The sequence below is a fragment of the Vigna umbellata genome, chromosome 6 (genome assembly GCF_029865625.1).
Source record: "Vigna umbellata cultivar VRB3 chromosome 6, Vumbellata_1.0, whole genome shotgun sequence".
In the NCBI taxonomy this organism is placed as follows: Eukaryota; Viridiplantae; Streptophyta; class Magnoliopsida; order Fabales; family Fabaceae; genus Vigna; species Vigna umbellata.
Window position 1 is genome coordinate 5,858,291 of NC_142170.1, and position 19,300 is coordinate 5,877,590.

Here is a 19,300-nt window from a genome sequence, read left to right on the forward strand (position 1 = left end):
ACACGAAGAGAATTGGACCTGATTTGCACTGTTTTTTAATCTTGTTTATAGATCTCTGTCACTGTGGATTGAAATTTTACTCTCTGCGCTAATTTCTTTTCCATGTTTTTCCACAGTTCGCTACCACTGAACCTATGGATTCGTACATTCCATATGTTGCTGTGAATTACTTCGATCGCTTTATTTCAACGAATTCGCTTACAGTAATATATTTCTTTCTTTAAGGCTTGTACAAGTTTTGAAATTTGTAATTGTATTTTCTTTGATTTCTTGTGTTATAATCCTTGTTTTTTCTCAAGGAATTACAAGGGTCTTCTTTACTTGATAAAGTTCGTTTGGTAGCAATATGTTGCTACACACTTTCCGCCAAGATGAGGACAAAGAATTTCCCGCAAAAGCAATTTCTGGTGAACCACACCTTCCACTGAAATTAAAATAACGTTGAATTCTAAGCTCAGTATTTAACTAAAATTACACCACAAAATGCACTGATTTGTTGAGCAGACGAGAAAAGAAGCTGTTTACAAAACCGAAGTCGTAATGAGAATAGAATTTCGCATTCTCAGCGGACTTGACTGGCGAATGCGATCTATAACTCCCTTTCACTTCCTGGACTACTATTATCCCCCCTTCAAAAGAATCGGTGGTTTTAAACGTCAATGCATTAATGAGATCATAGTCCAGTCTCAAGGAGGTAACATAACAATAATTTTTTGAATCTATGTATTTGCTAATACTGGTGCTGAGTGAACAATTTTTCCCCATATGTCTACAGAGGTCTACTTCGCTCAATTCAAACCTTCTGAAATTGCAATGTCCGCTTTACTGGCTGCTACTTACCTTGGATATTCCTCAAAATTTACCTTAATTGAGGGATCAATTCGCCTTTCGGTACATGCAACGGAAGCTTCATACTATCCTGTTCTTCTTGTGGGAGCTTTTGGCCTGTTGTCTTGATTAGTAAATTATGCCTAATTATATTTTTATACTATCATGTTCTTCTAGGATGATCTTATGGCCTGTTATCAAGAGATGGTTCAGCTTTGTCGTCATAGGAAAATCAACATAAGTAAAAGTTCTGGAGAAGTTATCTTTCCTGTTCCCTCCTCATCGACAACGGAATCAGAAGAAGGATTAGGAAAAGCAGCTGAATTACGAGTACGAAAACAAAGAAGGAGCTCGCGGATCCAGGTTTTGAACACGGTGTTGGAAAATGATGAAGAAGAAGAAGAAGATGTAGCACTGTTAAACCGCCGAAATCGGAATAGGAACGAGGAAGCGGGGGAGGCATCTAAAGAAGTTGAAGAAGGTAAGAGCGAGGCTGAGAAACTACGAGAGGTGATGGAAAGTGCAGCGAGAGTAGCATCTGGGACCGGAGCAAGACAGGAGAAGGGCGAAGGGAAATCTGAAGAAATGGTAGAAGCTGAGAGCGGAACAAGAGATGACGAGTCCAAGGGGCCCTGTGAAGAAATAGTAGGAGCTGAGAGCAGCAGAGCAAGAGAGGACAAGGGCAAGGGCAAGGCTGTAGAAGAAGCAAGCGAGAATGAGTTGCGAAAAAGACAGATAAAGGGCAAGGGCAAGGCTGTAGATGAAATGTGTGAAACAATATTGAGATCAGAGACAGGTGTAGAGGGTGCACCATTGAGGGCAATGAACTTTCAGGTGCAGTGGCCTGTTATTGTGCGGCAAGGTGAGAGAGTTGACAATATAGAGGCTAGCTTATATGTAGATGAATCCCGAATAACAACTACTCGATGTCCTAGAACAATAAGAGGGAGCGACATCGTTCCACCTCCACTTTCCCACCGTTGTCAGTGCAAAATCATGTAGAAGAGCAAAAAATAAATTCTACAGCCAAATAAAGTGAAGGTAAGACACTCAACACAACTGCTGTCAAGTAAGTATATCTTGACGTAGTCGTACCTGGTCTAGATTAGATAACTGTTTGCGGATTGTGCAATATTTTGATTGTTCTGTATGCTGATTCTGATTATAGGGCGGCATTACACAGCAAGTGGTTCCCAGGATTACGTTTAATTCTCCATAATTGATTTTCAAAAGATAATATGATCATTGTTTTCTGGTCCTTAAAAAGCGTATAACCCTTCTATTACACCAATATTCCTTAAATACTTCCAGTAATTTCAAAGTATTCAATATTTTTTTTTCTGGTATACATGTATATTTTTGGAACACTTAAAGACCATAATCTAAAAAATATTCAATCGTTATCCATTTGATTTTTAAATTTTAAGATATGACTTAACATTTTCTTAATGGTACCCAAAACTTTTTATTTTTCTTTAAAAGGATTTACGGGTATTTCAATGAGATATATTCATCACATGATAGTGGCATTAGTAGAATTCTTTCTTGATAATTAAACTTTTAGAATTATTAGTTTTCCTTTAAATAGTAGTAACTTACGATGAATAAATGATATAATTATAAAATTTAATAATATCTCTAAATTCAGAGTTATTATATAAAGTTAATATTTGTGTTTAAATTCTCGAATAAATGTTTTATTGATACTTATTGAAAATTAATTATTATTATAATAATTAATTATAACAAAGAAATATAAACAATTATATTTCTTTGTTATAATATAAACAAATATTATAAATAAACAAATATTATGGATTAACAGGTTTCTTTATCTATTAATATAAAACACTTTTAAAATTTTGGCTAATGTATCCCTGAAATTGCTATTTGTTTTCATCTTATAAGTAACTATTTGGCCCTATTTGGTATCTGAATAGAAAGCACGCTAAATAGTTCTCTATATATATTTGGTATAATATATATGGAGAAAGATCTCAATATTTAAATCCAACACTTTTATTGTTGAAACACATCTATGTGTATTTATATTTTTCTTATGATAAAAATAATAATTTTTTATTGTGTGTGCATATGAGTGTGTATGTATTATTAGTGTGTATGTATTATTAGGTGTTTTTATTATACAGCATTTTGTACAAAAATTATGACAATAGATAAATTTGAAAAAAAAATATAAGTTTTGAGTAGGAAGAATTTGAGATGTAGTGTACCTAATTAATAGTTTCAGAGTTTCAGTTCAAAATAAATAAAGAAGTGTACAATTGAGAGATGGTTTTCGTTATTAAATATGACAAAGGAAGTCATGTTCATGAAGGAAACTTTGTCTATATATTTTTTTTTTCATTTTTTATATGAAGTTGAATGGTATAGCTTAACGGGAATTGAGGGGGTCTTACCCCCCAAAATCTTTTTTAAATTTTAATATATTTTATATATTTGACCCTTATAAATTTGTTTGTTTGATTTAAATCAATTTGTTGAATTTAGGATGCGATACAAATTTGATAATGTTGTGAAATTAATATTGTTGAACTATAATAACTTTAGAATTACTAAAATAATAGTCAACAAAATATAAAGTTGATGTTTACTTTTTCGGTAAATTTATTCCATTGCTTAAGCTATGAATTTTTGGTCTAGAGTTATTTTAGGTTGCTTAATAATAAAACATTATTTAATGGCTCAATCTTTGGCTTATAGCTTAAGGAAACCTTCTTGAATGAGCTTTCTCTTGGTTCAAGCCCTCAAGTAGTGCTACAACCGTGGTAAAGCAAATTCTTTTAAAATGGTTGAAAATCTTCTTATTTTCTTCAAAAATACATATTTTATACATAGATTTTATACATAATCAAAACAAGATAAGAGTTAATTAAGTATTGAAATTCACTAATATCAAGCATATATTAGTGGTGTATCAACCAAATTAACATTGTAGGGTTAACTAGTGTGGTGCTTAGCGCCAAAAGTTCACCGTTGAGCGGTCGAATTTTAATGACTAGTTTTTTAAGCTAATGCTAGGTTATACTAGGTAGGACTGAGTGAGAGACATATAGAGGCTAGAGTGTTAATGGTTTAGCCTCTCAATCTTTGAGCTTTGGCACTCAACACTTAAACACTTGCACTCAAACACAAACTATGCTAAAACTAACTCAAATCACACATGAAAACCACATTTACAACACCAAAGCTTCATCCAACACTTGAATGCAAAACATTAGAAACAAGCATATACTCAACATGTCACAAATTGCACAAAAAAAAACAAACACATTAAGACAACTAAAAAAATAAGAAGAAAGGTTTATAACGCTAGATTGTTTTTTAGGAAGCATTTGTTTAACGTCATGAGTCTGGCAGATGAAGCGATGAAGCATGATTTTTATTGTTGGTGTGTACCTTTTTTTTTCCACCAACACACCTTTAACCATCACTAGTCACCAAATCATCTCTCCTAGCATAAGGAGTCTCAATTTCAACCCTTCCACTAGCTTTGATGTCTTTAGACACCCACAACTTGTTTTTTGTCATCATTGGCTTGCAAGGCATTAGTTGTTGCTTCCCATCAAAGAATGATGGTTAACTAGATATCCTCTTTTGCTTCTACCTCTTCACTAACATTTTCAACAAACAATAAGAGCATCAAATGAGGGAGAATTAAGGGCAGCTTGTTGTGCTTAATCTTATTGTATCCTTGTGTCATTAATTCCTTCTCTCTAGGTCTACAATGATTGGTTTTGAGGATAGATCCCTCTTTGTGCAGATGTTACCCTGCATACACTTAGAGACAACTAAACTAAAGTCACAAGTCAACATAAATCAGTTTGAATATTTATTTACAAGAAAAGGAGTAAGTTATGTCCAAAGAATAAAGTCTAAATAGGTTAGAAATTGCACAATAGTCTAGTTTTAACCATAATTCCCCCGCAACGGCATCAAAAACTTGTTAACTAATTGGCAAGCGCACCAAATTGTTCAAGCAATATAAAATGGTATATCTAAGTATCATTTCCCAAGAGAATTGGGTAATACTAGATAATCATACAATTAATAACTCATCTAGACTAAAGAATAATACATAGGTTAAAGATTATGAGCAAGAAATAAAATGATAAAGAATAAAGGTTAGACCTCGACAAGCGCATTGAATCGTTCAAGTAATAAACCGGTAAGTCCGGATATCGTTTCCCAAGAGATTTGTTTTGACTTACTAATTGTGAAAGTTTACTAATTTAGCGCCAAATATGATTATCAAATGTATTTTTCTACACGATACAGCTTAAAATTCAAATATACAAAGTGGTAAAAAGAGTCGAGTTTAGGTTCATTGGGGTTGAATTTCATGTTCAAAACTCAGTGCTCTTTATTATCAGATACAATTCCTCAAGAATCATGCATCAACATCATAAGCAGACAAGTCTCTAATTCCTCATATGACAAGCTCTAAATCTTTTTACAGAAACTCTAATCCCTTAGAATTCAAATTTGCATTAAGACCGATGTTATTGATGCCCGAAAGTTCTCAATCTATGTCTATAATTAAGTTTTGTTGGTTGTTCTACCTAGGTGCGTGATCTTAGCATTTCCCAATTATTCAAATCACTCTAATGGCTCAGATTTCCATCATTAAGCATGAATAGCAAGGATAGAACAAAAGATTCATCAAAGATTAACATAAAACAACAAAGTGTACACAGAGTTTTGATACATTACTTTCAACCCTAGTGAAATGGAGTTTTAGCTACTCCTAGACATCACGGAAGCAAGATGGAAGAAAATGGATGGATTGGATGGTGAGAAGTGGTGTTCTAGTGCCCTTGAATCCTCCAAACTCGAGTTGGGAGCCTCTACAGCGTCTCCACTGTCCAGAACTATCCCCTCTGGTTCAGTTTCGCGTCATTTTAATGAGGTTTGATTAAGTGACCAGTCGTTGGGTGAGTTGTATGAGCCGCTGGGCGAGCTACACGAGGCGTTGGGCGAGCTGCACGAGCCGTTGGGCGAGTGGCAAAAAGTCACCACTCACTGGGCGAGAAGCTCCCACTCGCTGGGCGAGTGGCTTGTTGGGCGAGCAGCTCCCACTCGCTGGGCTAGTGGCTCGCTTGGGCGAGTTGCTCTTGCTAGCTGGGCGAGTGGCTCGCTTGGGCGAGTGGCTCCTCCTAGCTGGGTGACTAATGCATGCAGGGTATCCTTGATAGTTTCCAATCCTTATTCTATGCCAAATAACACATAAAAACATCAATACTCATTTAAACATTCAAAGAATATACAAATATCAACATTTATACACTTGTCATGAGAATAAGCAGTTAAACTACTCAAAAACACATTATATTAGGTAACAAATATAGGTGAAATTGACACTTACCAACTCTCCCAAACTTATATATTTTAATGTCCTCATGAAAAGAAACAATAACAACATAACAAAACCCATAGGAACAATTGTCATTCTATCACATAATCTTTGGCACAGAAGTGAGCATTGTACATGCATCTCAAATATTCAGACCAAATGATATGATTTCTCTATTAAACAAGTTCTTAAACCCATAATGATAAGACAACCAGAAAAAGAATAATACATCAATGCTCAATTAGTGTTTTTCTCAACCTACAAGTGTTTACAACTCCAATTCACACTTAGATTGTCATCAACTACTTCATCAACTTTTGCAAGTCATCTCATACACAATTCATACATTCTGGTTTAAATCAAAAGGTCTTTCTCAAGTTATAACTTGGCTTGGCTAGAAGAAACATAACAAGGAAACAAAACAACACTAAAGAAGAGGAGAACAAGAACATAACAACATTGAACTTTATTTATCAACAACCTCTTCATTCATCACATAACATATGTTCTCAATTTTCCTCTAACCGGAACACTTTTCATATTTACATGATACAATAATATTATTTTTTTATGACACTCAACTGATTATAATTTCCCCCAAACTTATTTTCTACCTACATCCTGACAAATATGTTAATTATTCTCTTCTTCTAGAGTGTTGGATAAGGTAGATTGTTCTGTAATAGGCTTAGGGTTCAAAAAAATATATACAAGGCTCAAATAGGGTAACAAAGGATTAACATTCACACATGGGTAGTCATCTGGCCAAGTAGTTCAATTTCACAACAAAAAAAACTGCCTTTCTCATTTCTAAACCAAAGTGTATATGCATTAATAAGAATTATTCAAAAACCAAATTCATAGCAATAACAACTTCTTACTTGCTCTCAAAGTTTTCTCACTGCACTCAGTTATTCAACTTCTGGGTCAAAATCAATCAGATTCAAGAACTACTCATATATAATCATAACACAAGTTCTAAAACTCAGATTTGCAATAACAATCTGACAATCATGTCAGTTATCATGGAAAGAATTCAAACCTCCTTATTTCAACAAACTAATACAACTTTTTTTTTCAAAGATAACAAAAAAAACGAAATTAAAGAACAACAACTCAATCAAATAAAACAACTTAAAATAAGACATAGAAAACTTAAATAAATTAAATAACTGAAATTAAAAACAAACTAAAACTCTTGAGAGGTCATGGTTGCGACTCCATAATCTCCAAAGTAAAGATGCCTCCGGCTACTGCTCATCATGTACCTAAGAATCCCTCCCCCACATATATGAAGGCATGTCCTCAGGTCGATGTGTATGCTCCTTACCAATACAGAAACACATAAATAACATCTCCAAAACACATTAAAAACACAACCAAACTCTATAAATACACTAATAAAACTGATCACACCACATTAAGTACCAATCAAAATCACATACTAAAAATTGAACTAAAACATATTAACACAAATTTAATCAATGAAACACAACTAAACAACAACGTCACATAAAAGAAAGGGTTAGAAAGCTGAGTTGCCTCCTAGTAAACGCTTGTTTAACGTCTTTAGCTTGACACTTGTTAAGCTCATGGTTGATTTTTGATTTTGATGAGCTTCTTCCCTTTGTTCCACCAACAACTCTTCCATTGTTTTCTAGATACCTTTTTGGTTATCCTGGAATAAGGAGCTTTAATTTCAAATCTTTCGTCTTTTGTTTTCCTTTTGAAAACCCACAACCTATTCTTGACTATAATTGGCTCTCCTGATCTGGGCTCCTTGCTTTGCATCAACAACTGGTAGTGATCTAGATTATCATCTTTATCAGCCTTTTCCAAAACACAATTTGATTTATTGTCAAACAAATGGGTAGCTCCACCTGGTTTATCACTTACAAACAGGATTTCATTTGCAGCTTCAGGAATTGTCATTTCATCATTAGACTGCTGCATATCTTCAAATGCATTAAAAATTACCTCCTAATCTTTGTCTTTCAATTTCAGCATTTCATCATCCATATTAATAACGACCTTTGTTGTTTTCATGAAAGGTCGTCCCAGAATGAGAGGTACTTCTTTGTCTTCCTCCATTTCCATGATAACAAAATCTATAGGGAATATCAATTTGTCTACCTTTATAACAAGGCATCTTGAGACTGAAGTTGAAGAACACCTTTCTGTTGAAACTGAGCTCTTTCAATCCGAACTTCATTGTCATTTGCAGCCATATTCTCAATTAGTTCATGTGTTTCCTCAGGCGTCTTCCATATTATATTACCTCCAGCTGAGGCATCTAACATCAATTTAGTTTGAGACTTCAGCCCTCCAAGAAACAGATTTAGCATTGTTGGTTCATCAAATCCATGAGTAGGGGTTTTTCTTAGTAGACCTTTGAATCTATCCCATGCTTGGCCTAAGGTTTCTTCAATAACCTGCTGAAAAGAAGAAATTTCCCACTTCCCTTTATTGACTTTTGACTAAGGTAAGAACTTATTCAGAAACTTGGCAACCACATCATCCCAGACTATCAAACTATTCTTTGGAAAAGAATTCAGCCACATCTTTGCATTACCAACCAATGCAAATGGAAATAAATTGAGTTAGATTGCTTCATCTGGAACTTGATTAATTCTCATTATGTTGCAGATCTCCATGAAATTGGCTAAGTGTGTGTATGGATTTTCGTGAGATAATCCATGGAATTGATTACTCTGCACCAGATGGATGAGAGTTGGCTTCATCTCCATATTAACAACATTAAGCATCGGTCTTGCAATACTGTTGAAGTGTATAGGCCCTGAGAAAGTGTTGTAATCTGCAAGAGTACGTCTTCCTTGCCCAGAACCTTCTCCATTGTGAGTACCTTCCATTGTCTCCTTTTCTTGATCAGATGATGAGTCCAGAATTTCTTCAGAAATAATAGATGCTTCTTTGGGTTCTCTGTTTTGTCTCCTCCTTCTACTGTTGTTCCTTCTACCAGTTCTTTCAATTTCCAGATCAAAAAGTAGATTTTCAGCCTGTTCTCTGCTTCTCATACAACACAAACTAGAAAAACACAATTTCTACAGATGACAATAATTATGCACAAAATTTCAAATACAATCCCAATAACCAAGTGAACAAAAGATAACTAAAATCAACTAAATCAAATAATACATAATCGGCAAAAAAATACAAATCACTCGCAACAGCGCCAAAAACTTATTGAGACCTCGGCTAGCGTACCGAATCATTCAAGTAATAAACCAGTAAGTCCGGATATCGTTTCCCAAGAGATTTGTTTTGACTTGCTAATTGTGAAAGTTTACTAATTTAGCGCCAAATATGATTATCAAATGTATGTTTCTACACGATACAGCTTAAAATTCAAATATACAAAGTGGTAAAAAGAGTCGAGTTTAGGTTCATTGGGGTTGAATTTCATGTTCAAAACTCAATGCTCTTTACTATCAGATACAATTCCTCAAGAATCATGCATCAACATCATACGCAGACAAGTCTCTAATTTCTCAGATGACAAGCTCTAAATCTTTTTACAGAAACTCTAATCCCTTAGAATTCAGATTTGCATTAAGACCGATGTTATTGATGCCCAAAAGTTCTCAATCTATGTCTAGAATTAAGTTTTGTTGGTTGTTCTACCTAGGTGCGTGATCCTAGCATTTCTCAATGATTCAAATCACTCTAATGGCTTAGATTTCCATCATTAATCATGAATAGCAAGGATAGAACAAAAGATTCATCAAAGATTAACATAAAACAGTAATGTTTACATAGAGTTTTGATACATTACTTTCAACCCTAGTAAAATGAAGTTTTAGCTACTCAGACATCACGGAAGCAAGATGGAAGAAAATGGATGGATTGGATGGTGAGAAATGGTGTTCTAGCGCCCTTGAATCCTCCAAACTCGAGCTGGGAGCCTCTGCAGCGTCTCCACTGTCCAGAACTGCCCCTTCTGGTTTAGTTTTGCGTCATTTTAATGAGGTTTGATTAAGTGACCAGTCACTGGGCGAGCTGCATGAGCCGCTGGGCGAGTTGCACGAGCCACTAGGCAAGTGGCAAAAAGTCACCACTCACTGGGCGAGAAGCTCCCACTCGTTGGGCAAGTGGCTCGTTGGGCGAGTAGCTCCCACTCGCTGGGCGAGTTGCTCTTACTAGCTGGGCGAGTGGCTCACTTGGGCGAGTTGCTCCTCCTGGCTGGGCGACCTGCTCGAGTCGTTGGGCGAGTAGCAAAAAATCACCACTCGCTGGGCGAGAAACTCCCACTCGTTGGGCGAGTGGCTCGTTGGGCGAGTTGCTCCTGCTAGCTGGGCGAGCTGCTCCTCCTGGCTGGGTGACTGATTTAAGACCCTTGAAAATAGTTGTAATTAAGATGCTAGATTATTTTTGAAATATAGAAAATTTTTATGTAAAAATGCTACAGTAAAATACGTATAGTGCTATAGTGAAATATGTACAGTGGTACCGTAAGAATACCTCGTGAATCATGTGTTTCTACTACATGAAAATTGTAGTACAAGCTACAATATTTCTACAATGAAATGTAGTACAACTATAGTACTGCTACAGTAAAATGTAGTACTCTATAGTAACCCTAACTTCAATTATAAATAGGGGTGAGAAATGAAGTTTTGGGAGAAGGAGAGTGAAATTGAGCAAGACTTTTGTCGAAAATAAGGAGATATTAGGACTAGAATATGAGTTGTAAAGAAGGTAGCAAGAGCTTATGAAGAGGTGCTCTTCATCTAAGAAGGAGTGAGAATCAGGTAAGAGGAGCTAACCTTGAGTCTGTTTTTTTTTGTATGATCTGAGATCTTGAATATGTTTAAAATTTTGAGTCTCTTTATGGATTTAAAATGATATTCTCCTTCTGTTGCATTTTTCTGGAAGGATAAGAAGTTGTCTAACCGGCTATGCCAGATTCAACTTCTTGCTTCCCTAGGACTTTTATTGTGTTTCGTTTTCTCTTGCATTTTTTTGGAAAGATAAGAAGTTGTCTAACCGGCTATGCCAGGTTTGACTTCTTGTTTCCCCATGACTTTTATTGTGTTTCTTTTTCTCTTGCATTTTTCTAGAAGGATAAGAAGTTGTCTAACCCGCTATGCCAGATTCGACTTCTTGTTTCCCCATGACTTTTATTGTGTTTCTTTTTCTCTTGCATTTTTCTGGAAGGATAAGAAGTTGTCTAACCGGCTATGCCAGATTCAACTTCTTGTTTCCCGAGGACTTTTATTATGTTTCTTTTTCTCTTGCATTTTTCTGGAAGGATAAGAAGTTGTCTACCGGCTATGCCAGATTCAACTTCTTAGTTCCCTAGAACGTTTACATTGTGATATTTTATTATTGTTAATTTTTTTTGTAATATATTCATTTATTATGGAATCTGTGATGAATGCATTTTATTATGTTAAATAAGTAAACTATAAAATTGTGGGAGTAAATACTCAATCAAATTGGGAAATTTAAAATTTTGATCATGTTTTTTTTTTATTTTTCGAAGCTATCTTAGTAAAACTCTAATTGCTACTTAGTCTACCGTTAGATCAATCTGGAAATTTAATACATAGTTTATAAGACATAGAAATTAACTTTGACCATCAGGATCTTTAATTTGAGAATTGTACTTAGAGGAAATAATATTATAATTTTGGGTAGAATGACCATCACTTTATTTCTATCTCTAACTTATATCGAAAAAATCTAAATTCCCCCTTCTTTTGCCGATAGATTAAGTTGGAAATTTTGATAAATGATTCCAGAAATATATTACTATATTTTGACCACTCGAATTTGTAACTGGATGTCTGTACTTGGAGGAATTAATTCTGCAATTTTGATAGAGTCAACAACCCAATTAAATAATGTTTTCGAGTTGTATAAATCTCAATCTCTACCTAGTTAACCGTTAGATTAACCTAAAATTTAGATATGTAGTTCCTAAGACATGTTGATGTATTTTGACTATTCCATTTTTTAAAACTAAGTGGTGTTTATTAAGGATCTCAATTTTATGTTCCGAAATTATGGATGCAAAATTTCAAATTTTCACTTTATTAATGGTTAGATCAAACTGAAATTTTTATCCAAGATTCTAGTAAATTATGATTCGATTTATCAGTTTAGATCCTAAATGTGGAACTTGTACTAACAACAAATTTTTTTTGTGTAACGTCATAAAAAAATAAAATAAAATTTGGCTGATCTATAACCTTTGATTGGTGAAATTATGTTGAGTTTGTACTCGTTATGGGAACGATGAGATAATAAGAAGAGTATGATATCTAACAATAGGTTTATTTTATTTTGGATATTAACACGAAAATGAGTTATTATCAATTTATGATTAGAGAACGAACATGATTGAGTTAGGTGGATGAGAATATATGATTTGTTGATTTTAGGAAATGTTGGGGTGAATATAAGAAATAATTAATTATGAAACGATGTTTACTACCAAGAGTAGTATATTTGGTTTATACCATGAGACCTTGATATGAGCAGAGTAACACATGAGGTTTATGAAAGCAGGTAGAGAGTGGTATGACCATAAGGCTTTGACATAAACATATTACTCGTAAGTCTTATAGAAGCAGGCAGAGAGTGGTCTGACCATAAGGCTTCGGAAAGTAAAACATAGTATACGGGTAAGGCTTAAGGAAGTAGGCAGACAGCGGTCTGACCATAAGGCTTTGTGAGTAAGCATAGTATACTTGTAAGGTGTATGAAAATGAGAAGGATGATTTTGAAGAAGTTAAGGAAAAATCAATTAATGACATCGGGATAATTGTGTTTATAAATTGTAATAATACATTATTGAAATATATATTATAAGTAAGTTTAATGATTGTATGTTATGGTCAGCTTACTCTTATTTGTTTGTGTTATGATCTATAACTCATGTTCTACGTGAGCAGATAATGTTGTAGATGCAGTTGAAAAAGCTTAGAGATGATGAGAGACATGCTGAAAAAACTTTTGGGGTTTTTGTTTTTGTAAAAAGAATAAATTTGTATTACAAAAATATGTTATGTATGGCTTGTAAGTCTAAATTCAAACTTATGTTAAGTGGTGAAGGCTATATTGTTTAAAGTTTGCAAGTTTGGAACTGTACTTTGATCAAATCAAAATAAAGTTTAGTTGTTTATATTAGACATTAAATTAATTGGGTGTTATAACTGATGCACGCAGGGTATCCTTGATATTTTCCAATCCTTATTGTATTGCGAAATAAACATATAAAAACATCAATACTCATTTAAACATTCAAAGAATTTACAAATATCAACATTTATACACTTTTCATGAGAATAAGCACGTAAACTACTCAAAAACACATTATATTAGGTAACAAATATAGGTGAAATTGACACTTATCACACTGTTCAGACAAAAATCGTCTACACGTCCAAATGCTCTCATGTTTTGAAGTTTAATCAAATAACATTAAAACGGGATAATAATCTGAAAACAACTTAGGGTGAAAAACCTAGAACCAAAATCCTCAAACATAGAAAACTTACACAAAGACTTAGAACTAGAATCCACAACATAGAAAAGCTTAGGAAAACAATAAGGATCTTAAGTAACAGAAAAACATCTAGGCTAGAACACCAAGACGCATGACTAAACGCTATGCCTAAAGCATCTAAAAGAGTTGAAGTGAAACGCTTGATGCTCATCATACTTGAAAGAGGTATTCAGCATAATTCTCGGAAACAAAACAATCGACACAATGTCTTTGAAAAAACACTTTAAAAGACTTTAATTATTAAAATATAAAAAGAAAGCTTTAACAAGCTAAACATTAACTATCTAGAAAGAGACAAAACTAAAAGAAGTGTTTCCTTGACTAAATGATACTATAAGCTTAAAACAATATTGCGTCCAACAATGAAGTCTCTATACAATACTTAGTATCTTTGGAAAAGAGCTTAAATTCAAAAAGCTACCTAACGGTAGAAAATCAAAAAGCACTTTGTTGTTCTAAGCAAGCATTAAATAACATTAAATGCTCAAAAGTTAAATAACATTCAAAAACAACAAAAGTGATAAGAAAACACATATATGTTACATGCACAATTTACTCTACTATTTGCATATAAGTTATTTTACACACATCCATAGAGCTATAAATCAAATTTCAAAAGTAGACGCTAGAAACAAAGGAGATATTCACAGAATGTTTATATCCAAATTGAATACCATTTTTGCTTATTTGGCCAAAAATGAGATACACCAGATCGAACCACACATCAAAACTCAAGATATTAGATTTTACAAGTTAATATTTTTAGTGCACTAAGATGCTAAACAAGTTTCAAATTACCTCAAGATAGACTCCAGACACCAAGTTTACCCTTACATTGATTACTTTAGAATCTCACTTGTCAAAACTCCTGCTTTTATACTAGAACCAACCATAATTCTTACTTTTCATTCCATCAATATCTAACAACAACTTCTACCCATATATACCATCAAATCTATAACTCAGCAAATCAAAACAAGTAACAGTAACCAACATTCATAACAATATTCTTCCAATTCAGATAACATACATATAATTCAACTTCAAGCAATTACACCACAACAAAATAGAATCTTAGACAAATTCAATCTCTTAATCAAACCCAACCATACAACTCCGATAAACAAAACAATAAAAACATTTTTTATAAAATATGAATTATAATATAAAATGTTATTTTAGATAAGGTTGATGTTAAATATTATAACAAAAACAGTTTTTTTCTAAGGAGTTATATTATTATCTTTTTATTTTTTTTTTATACTTATTTGTTTATGAGTTAGATAATTCAGTTGTTTTTATTTAATATTTTTTATTTTTAAAAATATTTTTTTCTGAACAGTACATACATCTTTATACGTTATTGAATGGATGGATTAAATTACAATTATATAAAAAAAAAGTGTTTTTCAGATGATAAAAAAAAGGGGGAAAAAGTAAGAGCTGAACAAAAAACAAAAGTGAAAGTTGCAAATGAATGAGGAGGCAAGGTTGATTAGTCTAGAAAAAGTAGAGAAATTCACCCTCATAATTCAATATGTTAATATTTTAATAATATTTTTTTATATTTTAAAAACATAAATTACTAATATATATATATATATATATATAATCATTTTTTATTTGATATTTTTTAAAATTTAACCATTTATATAATTAAAAAATATAAACTAAAATAGTTATCTATAATAAAAGAATTACCTACAAAATAACTATAAATATTATAATTGTAATTATAAGAATGGTTATACTTTGACGTCACAAAAGAATAAAATAAACTCATTTGACACTTTAAAATAACAATGTTATAATTATATTTATACTATTTTTAAGTTAAAGTTTATAATATATATTATTATATATCACTATATAAGTAAATACATTACTTTGGTATGCACATTTATTTTTCTACTTTACTTTAACAATATAATTCTTTGCAATAACAATGTTATAATTATATTTATATTATTTTTAAGTTAAAATTTATAATATATATTATTATATATAACTATACATAAGTAAATATATCACTTTGGTATACACATTTATTTTTTCTACTTTACTCTAACAATATAATTCTTTTGCTGACGAATTAAGGGTAATATTTATTCATAAAAATTTCAATTTTATTATTTTTTTATTTATAAGGTCCATAGAAATATTTACCTTAATAAATAGTAATAATTTTTATTATTAGTAGTAATAAATTTCTTTATATATAAAAACGTGATTAATGAGTTTATATAAAAGAAAAGTAGTAAGTTAAACAAAAGAAATTGTGGTAATTCTGGTAGTTACATATATCTTCACCTTAGGAACACGGGTTCAAACCCTATCTTTAATTACATTAGTGCATAATAATATTTTAAAAATTTATGAAATTAGTGCATAAATAGAAATCAACGTTTTTATTAATAAATGAAATAAAAAATATTTCCCGTAACACTCCAAAAAGATGTTACATTATTTATTTATTCAGTTGAATTTATTTTTTTATCTTATTTTTGTATTTTTTTTTATCTTTTGGGTTCCAACCTTCAAGTACTTTTTACTTAATTGTCTTTATTTTTTTTAAAATATTTTTTCCTTTTTTTTAATTTTATTTTTCACATGGAAAACATGAGAAGAATATTCATAAATAGTGTGGCACACAAAACCAAAATTACAACTGTTATACAGTGTAATTTAGGGACAATTTGAAAATAGTACGTTTTTACATTAAATGATACTGAAATATAAGTCAAATAATACAACTAATATCACACTCTGCTTTCACTCATGTACCAAACACTAATCCAATATGGAAATAATTATTCAAAATTCTAAAACCTAAAAGAATCAAACAATGTCTCAACCAAATTGGAATTCCAAAAATATAAATCAGTATGCGACATTCCATTCATTAAAAGAGAGAGAGAAAATTGAAAATCCAACATTCAATTCATTAAAGAGAGGGGGAAATTGAAAACCCGAAAAGAACAACCAGTTCAACAACATGAATGACAGGTAATGTTCACTAACATACATAAATAAAAGGTATTGAAGGTAGAATGCAGTTAAAAAAAATTTAAAAGAGAGAGAAAATTACAGTTTTTTTTTTACTTTAAAAGTCAAATTAAAATTAATGATATTTAACTTTAATTTTTAATATTTAATTATATTGAATACTTGTTTTTTTTATTTATATTAAATTTGTGTAACTAAATGTATTTGTAATTTTTAAATAAATAATATAATTTAATATATTTTTTATCTAATAATAAAGTTAGTAAAAGGAATTGTTTGCTATCATAACAATTTTTACTTTTTAATAAGATATCACAATCTTATAAACACATGACTCATGAGTCCAATATTATTATGTATTAGGAAACCTCAATTACATCCTGAACAAAAATGATTATTTGGTCTCTAAGAATTAATTGATCTACATGAGTTTGTAATTTAATAATATTATACTTTAATCATAATCAAATGAATAATATTATCACCTATTAATATTATATTATAAATATTTATAAAATATTTATATACATTCTTTGTGTTTGTTTACGAGAGTATTATTAAAAAAATTAGCTACTTTTTTCTTTTTATCCATATTCATAGGTAGCTTTGAAGAAACACTTTCCCTTTATCCATGTGTTCTATGTCCAGTATATAAAAAAAAATTATTAAAAAAACAGACATAGTAGGAGCCATTGAATCTCAACCGTTATATATATATATATATATATATATATATATATATATATATAGCTTTCTCTTTCCTCAATCCTTCGACGTTACGCGAGATTTCCCCTGTTCTCTTCTGTATGTTGTAATATTATGTAATCTCATCGCCCACGTTCGTTCACTCTCGTCTCATGGCTCCGGTTTCGTATTCCTGATCATTCTTCATCTTTCTCCTTGCGAGGGTCATGGAATCGAAGAACAAAGCCAAGAGGTCGTTGTTCACGTGTCTCAAACCAGCCACGTGTGTCATGGATGTGTTGCCTTCATCAGCCCCTGTGCTCAAACGCAGCGCCAGGGATCCCGTTCTCTCCTATCTCGCCGTAGCTGATAAGCACGGCGCCGTTTTGCCCGCCATGCTTTCCTCCATGTTCGGAGTCGGAGATATGTGTGGAATTCGCCGGAGAAAGTGGAAGGCCATCAGATCTGCTTTGAACGAAACCTCTTTGGTATACTTTCTTCTTCTTTTCATTTCTCATATTCCTTTCTGTTATCCTCTTCACACAACGAACCTTTCTCCGATAATTATAAATCTTATAATTTCAATTTATTTCTTAAATGATAAATTAAAATTTTACTAGGCATAAAAATTATAAGTAAATAATTAATTTAAAACATACATTAAATATCTCTTTTGAAAAAGTGCAAATGGTTACGAAAATTTTCTAACAATGGTGACTGTCTGAATCTAAATTGTGGTAACAGATCCATTTTTATGGTTATTGTAGATGAGTTTGGTTGTTAAAAGAAGGAAAGCAAATAAGAACAGATTATCCTTGTCATCAAGATCAATGAATAAAGAAAACACTGAAACGATCTCATTTCCCAAACCTAAAAGCGGTTACGGAAACGTTGCATCCTCTATTTGCTCTTCATCTTCACGCGCCTATCATCTACCCCCCTCTGTTTCTTCACCGAGCACCGGTCACGTTTCGAGCTTTTCCACTCAGCAAGCGTTGCCATCACCAAATGGTGTGGCGAGGCAGAAGCAACGTAAGAAACTACTCTATGATTCAAACATGGCTCTTTGTTGTGTATTTTCAATTAGTCTGTTGATTTTGATCGTGTGGGGAAAATTTATTGCTATACTATTCACTTCATTGTGGTTGTATCTTGTGCCTCTCTGTGGAAGAATGAGATGCAACGAGGGGGGTTGGTGTGAGGGGAATGAGATAGCTAAAAGTAATAATACTAAGAAGAAGGTTGTTATATATGGAATAGGTGATTAGGATTGAGAAGAGCCATAGTTATCTCTCTCTTACCTTCTTAAGGGTGAATCTCTTCGAAGTCAGATAGGGGTAAGGGTAAGGTAATGTTTATTCGTGGGAATGGGAAAACCTTGTTCATGATCTTGGTTTAGAATTTAATCAATTGATTGTGCAAGATATGGTTTCTTAGTTCAATATCTATGTTAAATTTTTAAAAAAATTTGGTAGATTCTTTACAATTTATTTCAGGATTTCAGCTCTTTTACCATGCAAGAATTTTGTAGAGTGCCATATTTGAATTTTTTTGGTAAATAAAATGTGAAGTTAATAATTTCCATGTTTGTGGATAGGATCATGATGATAACAACTTTTTCACAATAGATTATTTGTCATTATTTTATTGGTTCGTATATTTGAAACAAATCAATCATAAATTATAAATTATCACTTAAGCGATTGTAAAAAAGTTGTCAGAAAAAATTTGTTAAAAAAACATTTTCCTTCTGGATATAAGAAGCAAATAATTAATTACATGAACCCAAAAACACCTCATAATAATTAAACTAGAGTCTGATTATTGCTTCATAACTACAATTAGAGTTGTCAAAACCCGGTCCGGTCCACCACAGA

The 19,300-nt window shown here is 32.2% G+C and overlaps 2 protein-coding genes across 2 annotated transcripts; both read left to right on the forward strand.

Moving 5' to 3' along the window:
* Positions 1–511: 511 nt before the first annotated feature.
* Positions 512–2,074, forward strand: LOC124835787 (uncharacterized). Its single transcript, XM_047310783.2, has 3 exons — positions 512–694; positions 776–891; positions 1,006–2,074. Exons 1-3 carry the CDS (start codon positions 541–543, stop codon positions 1,828–1,830), a joined length of 1,095 nt encoding a protein of 364 aa, XP_047166739.2. The 5' UTR covers positions 512–540; the 3' UTR covers positions 1,831–2,074.
* A 15,446-nt stretch (positions 2,075–17,520) lies between these two features.
* LOC124835786 (uncharacterized) lies at positions 17,521–18,936 on the forward strand. Its single transcript, XM_047310782.2, has 2 exons — positions 17,521–17,911; positions 18,191–18,936. Exons 1-2 carry the CDS (start codon positions 17,651–17,653, stop codon positions 18,689–18,691), a joined length of 762 nt encoding a protein of 253 aa, XP_047166738.1. The 5' UTR covers positions 17,521–17,650; the 3' UTR covers positions 18,692–18,936.
* The last annotated feature ends 364 nt before the right edge of the window (positions 18,937–19,300 follow it).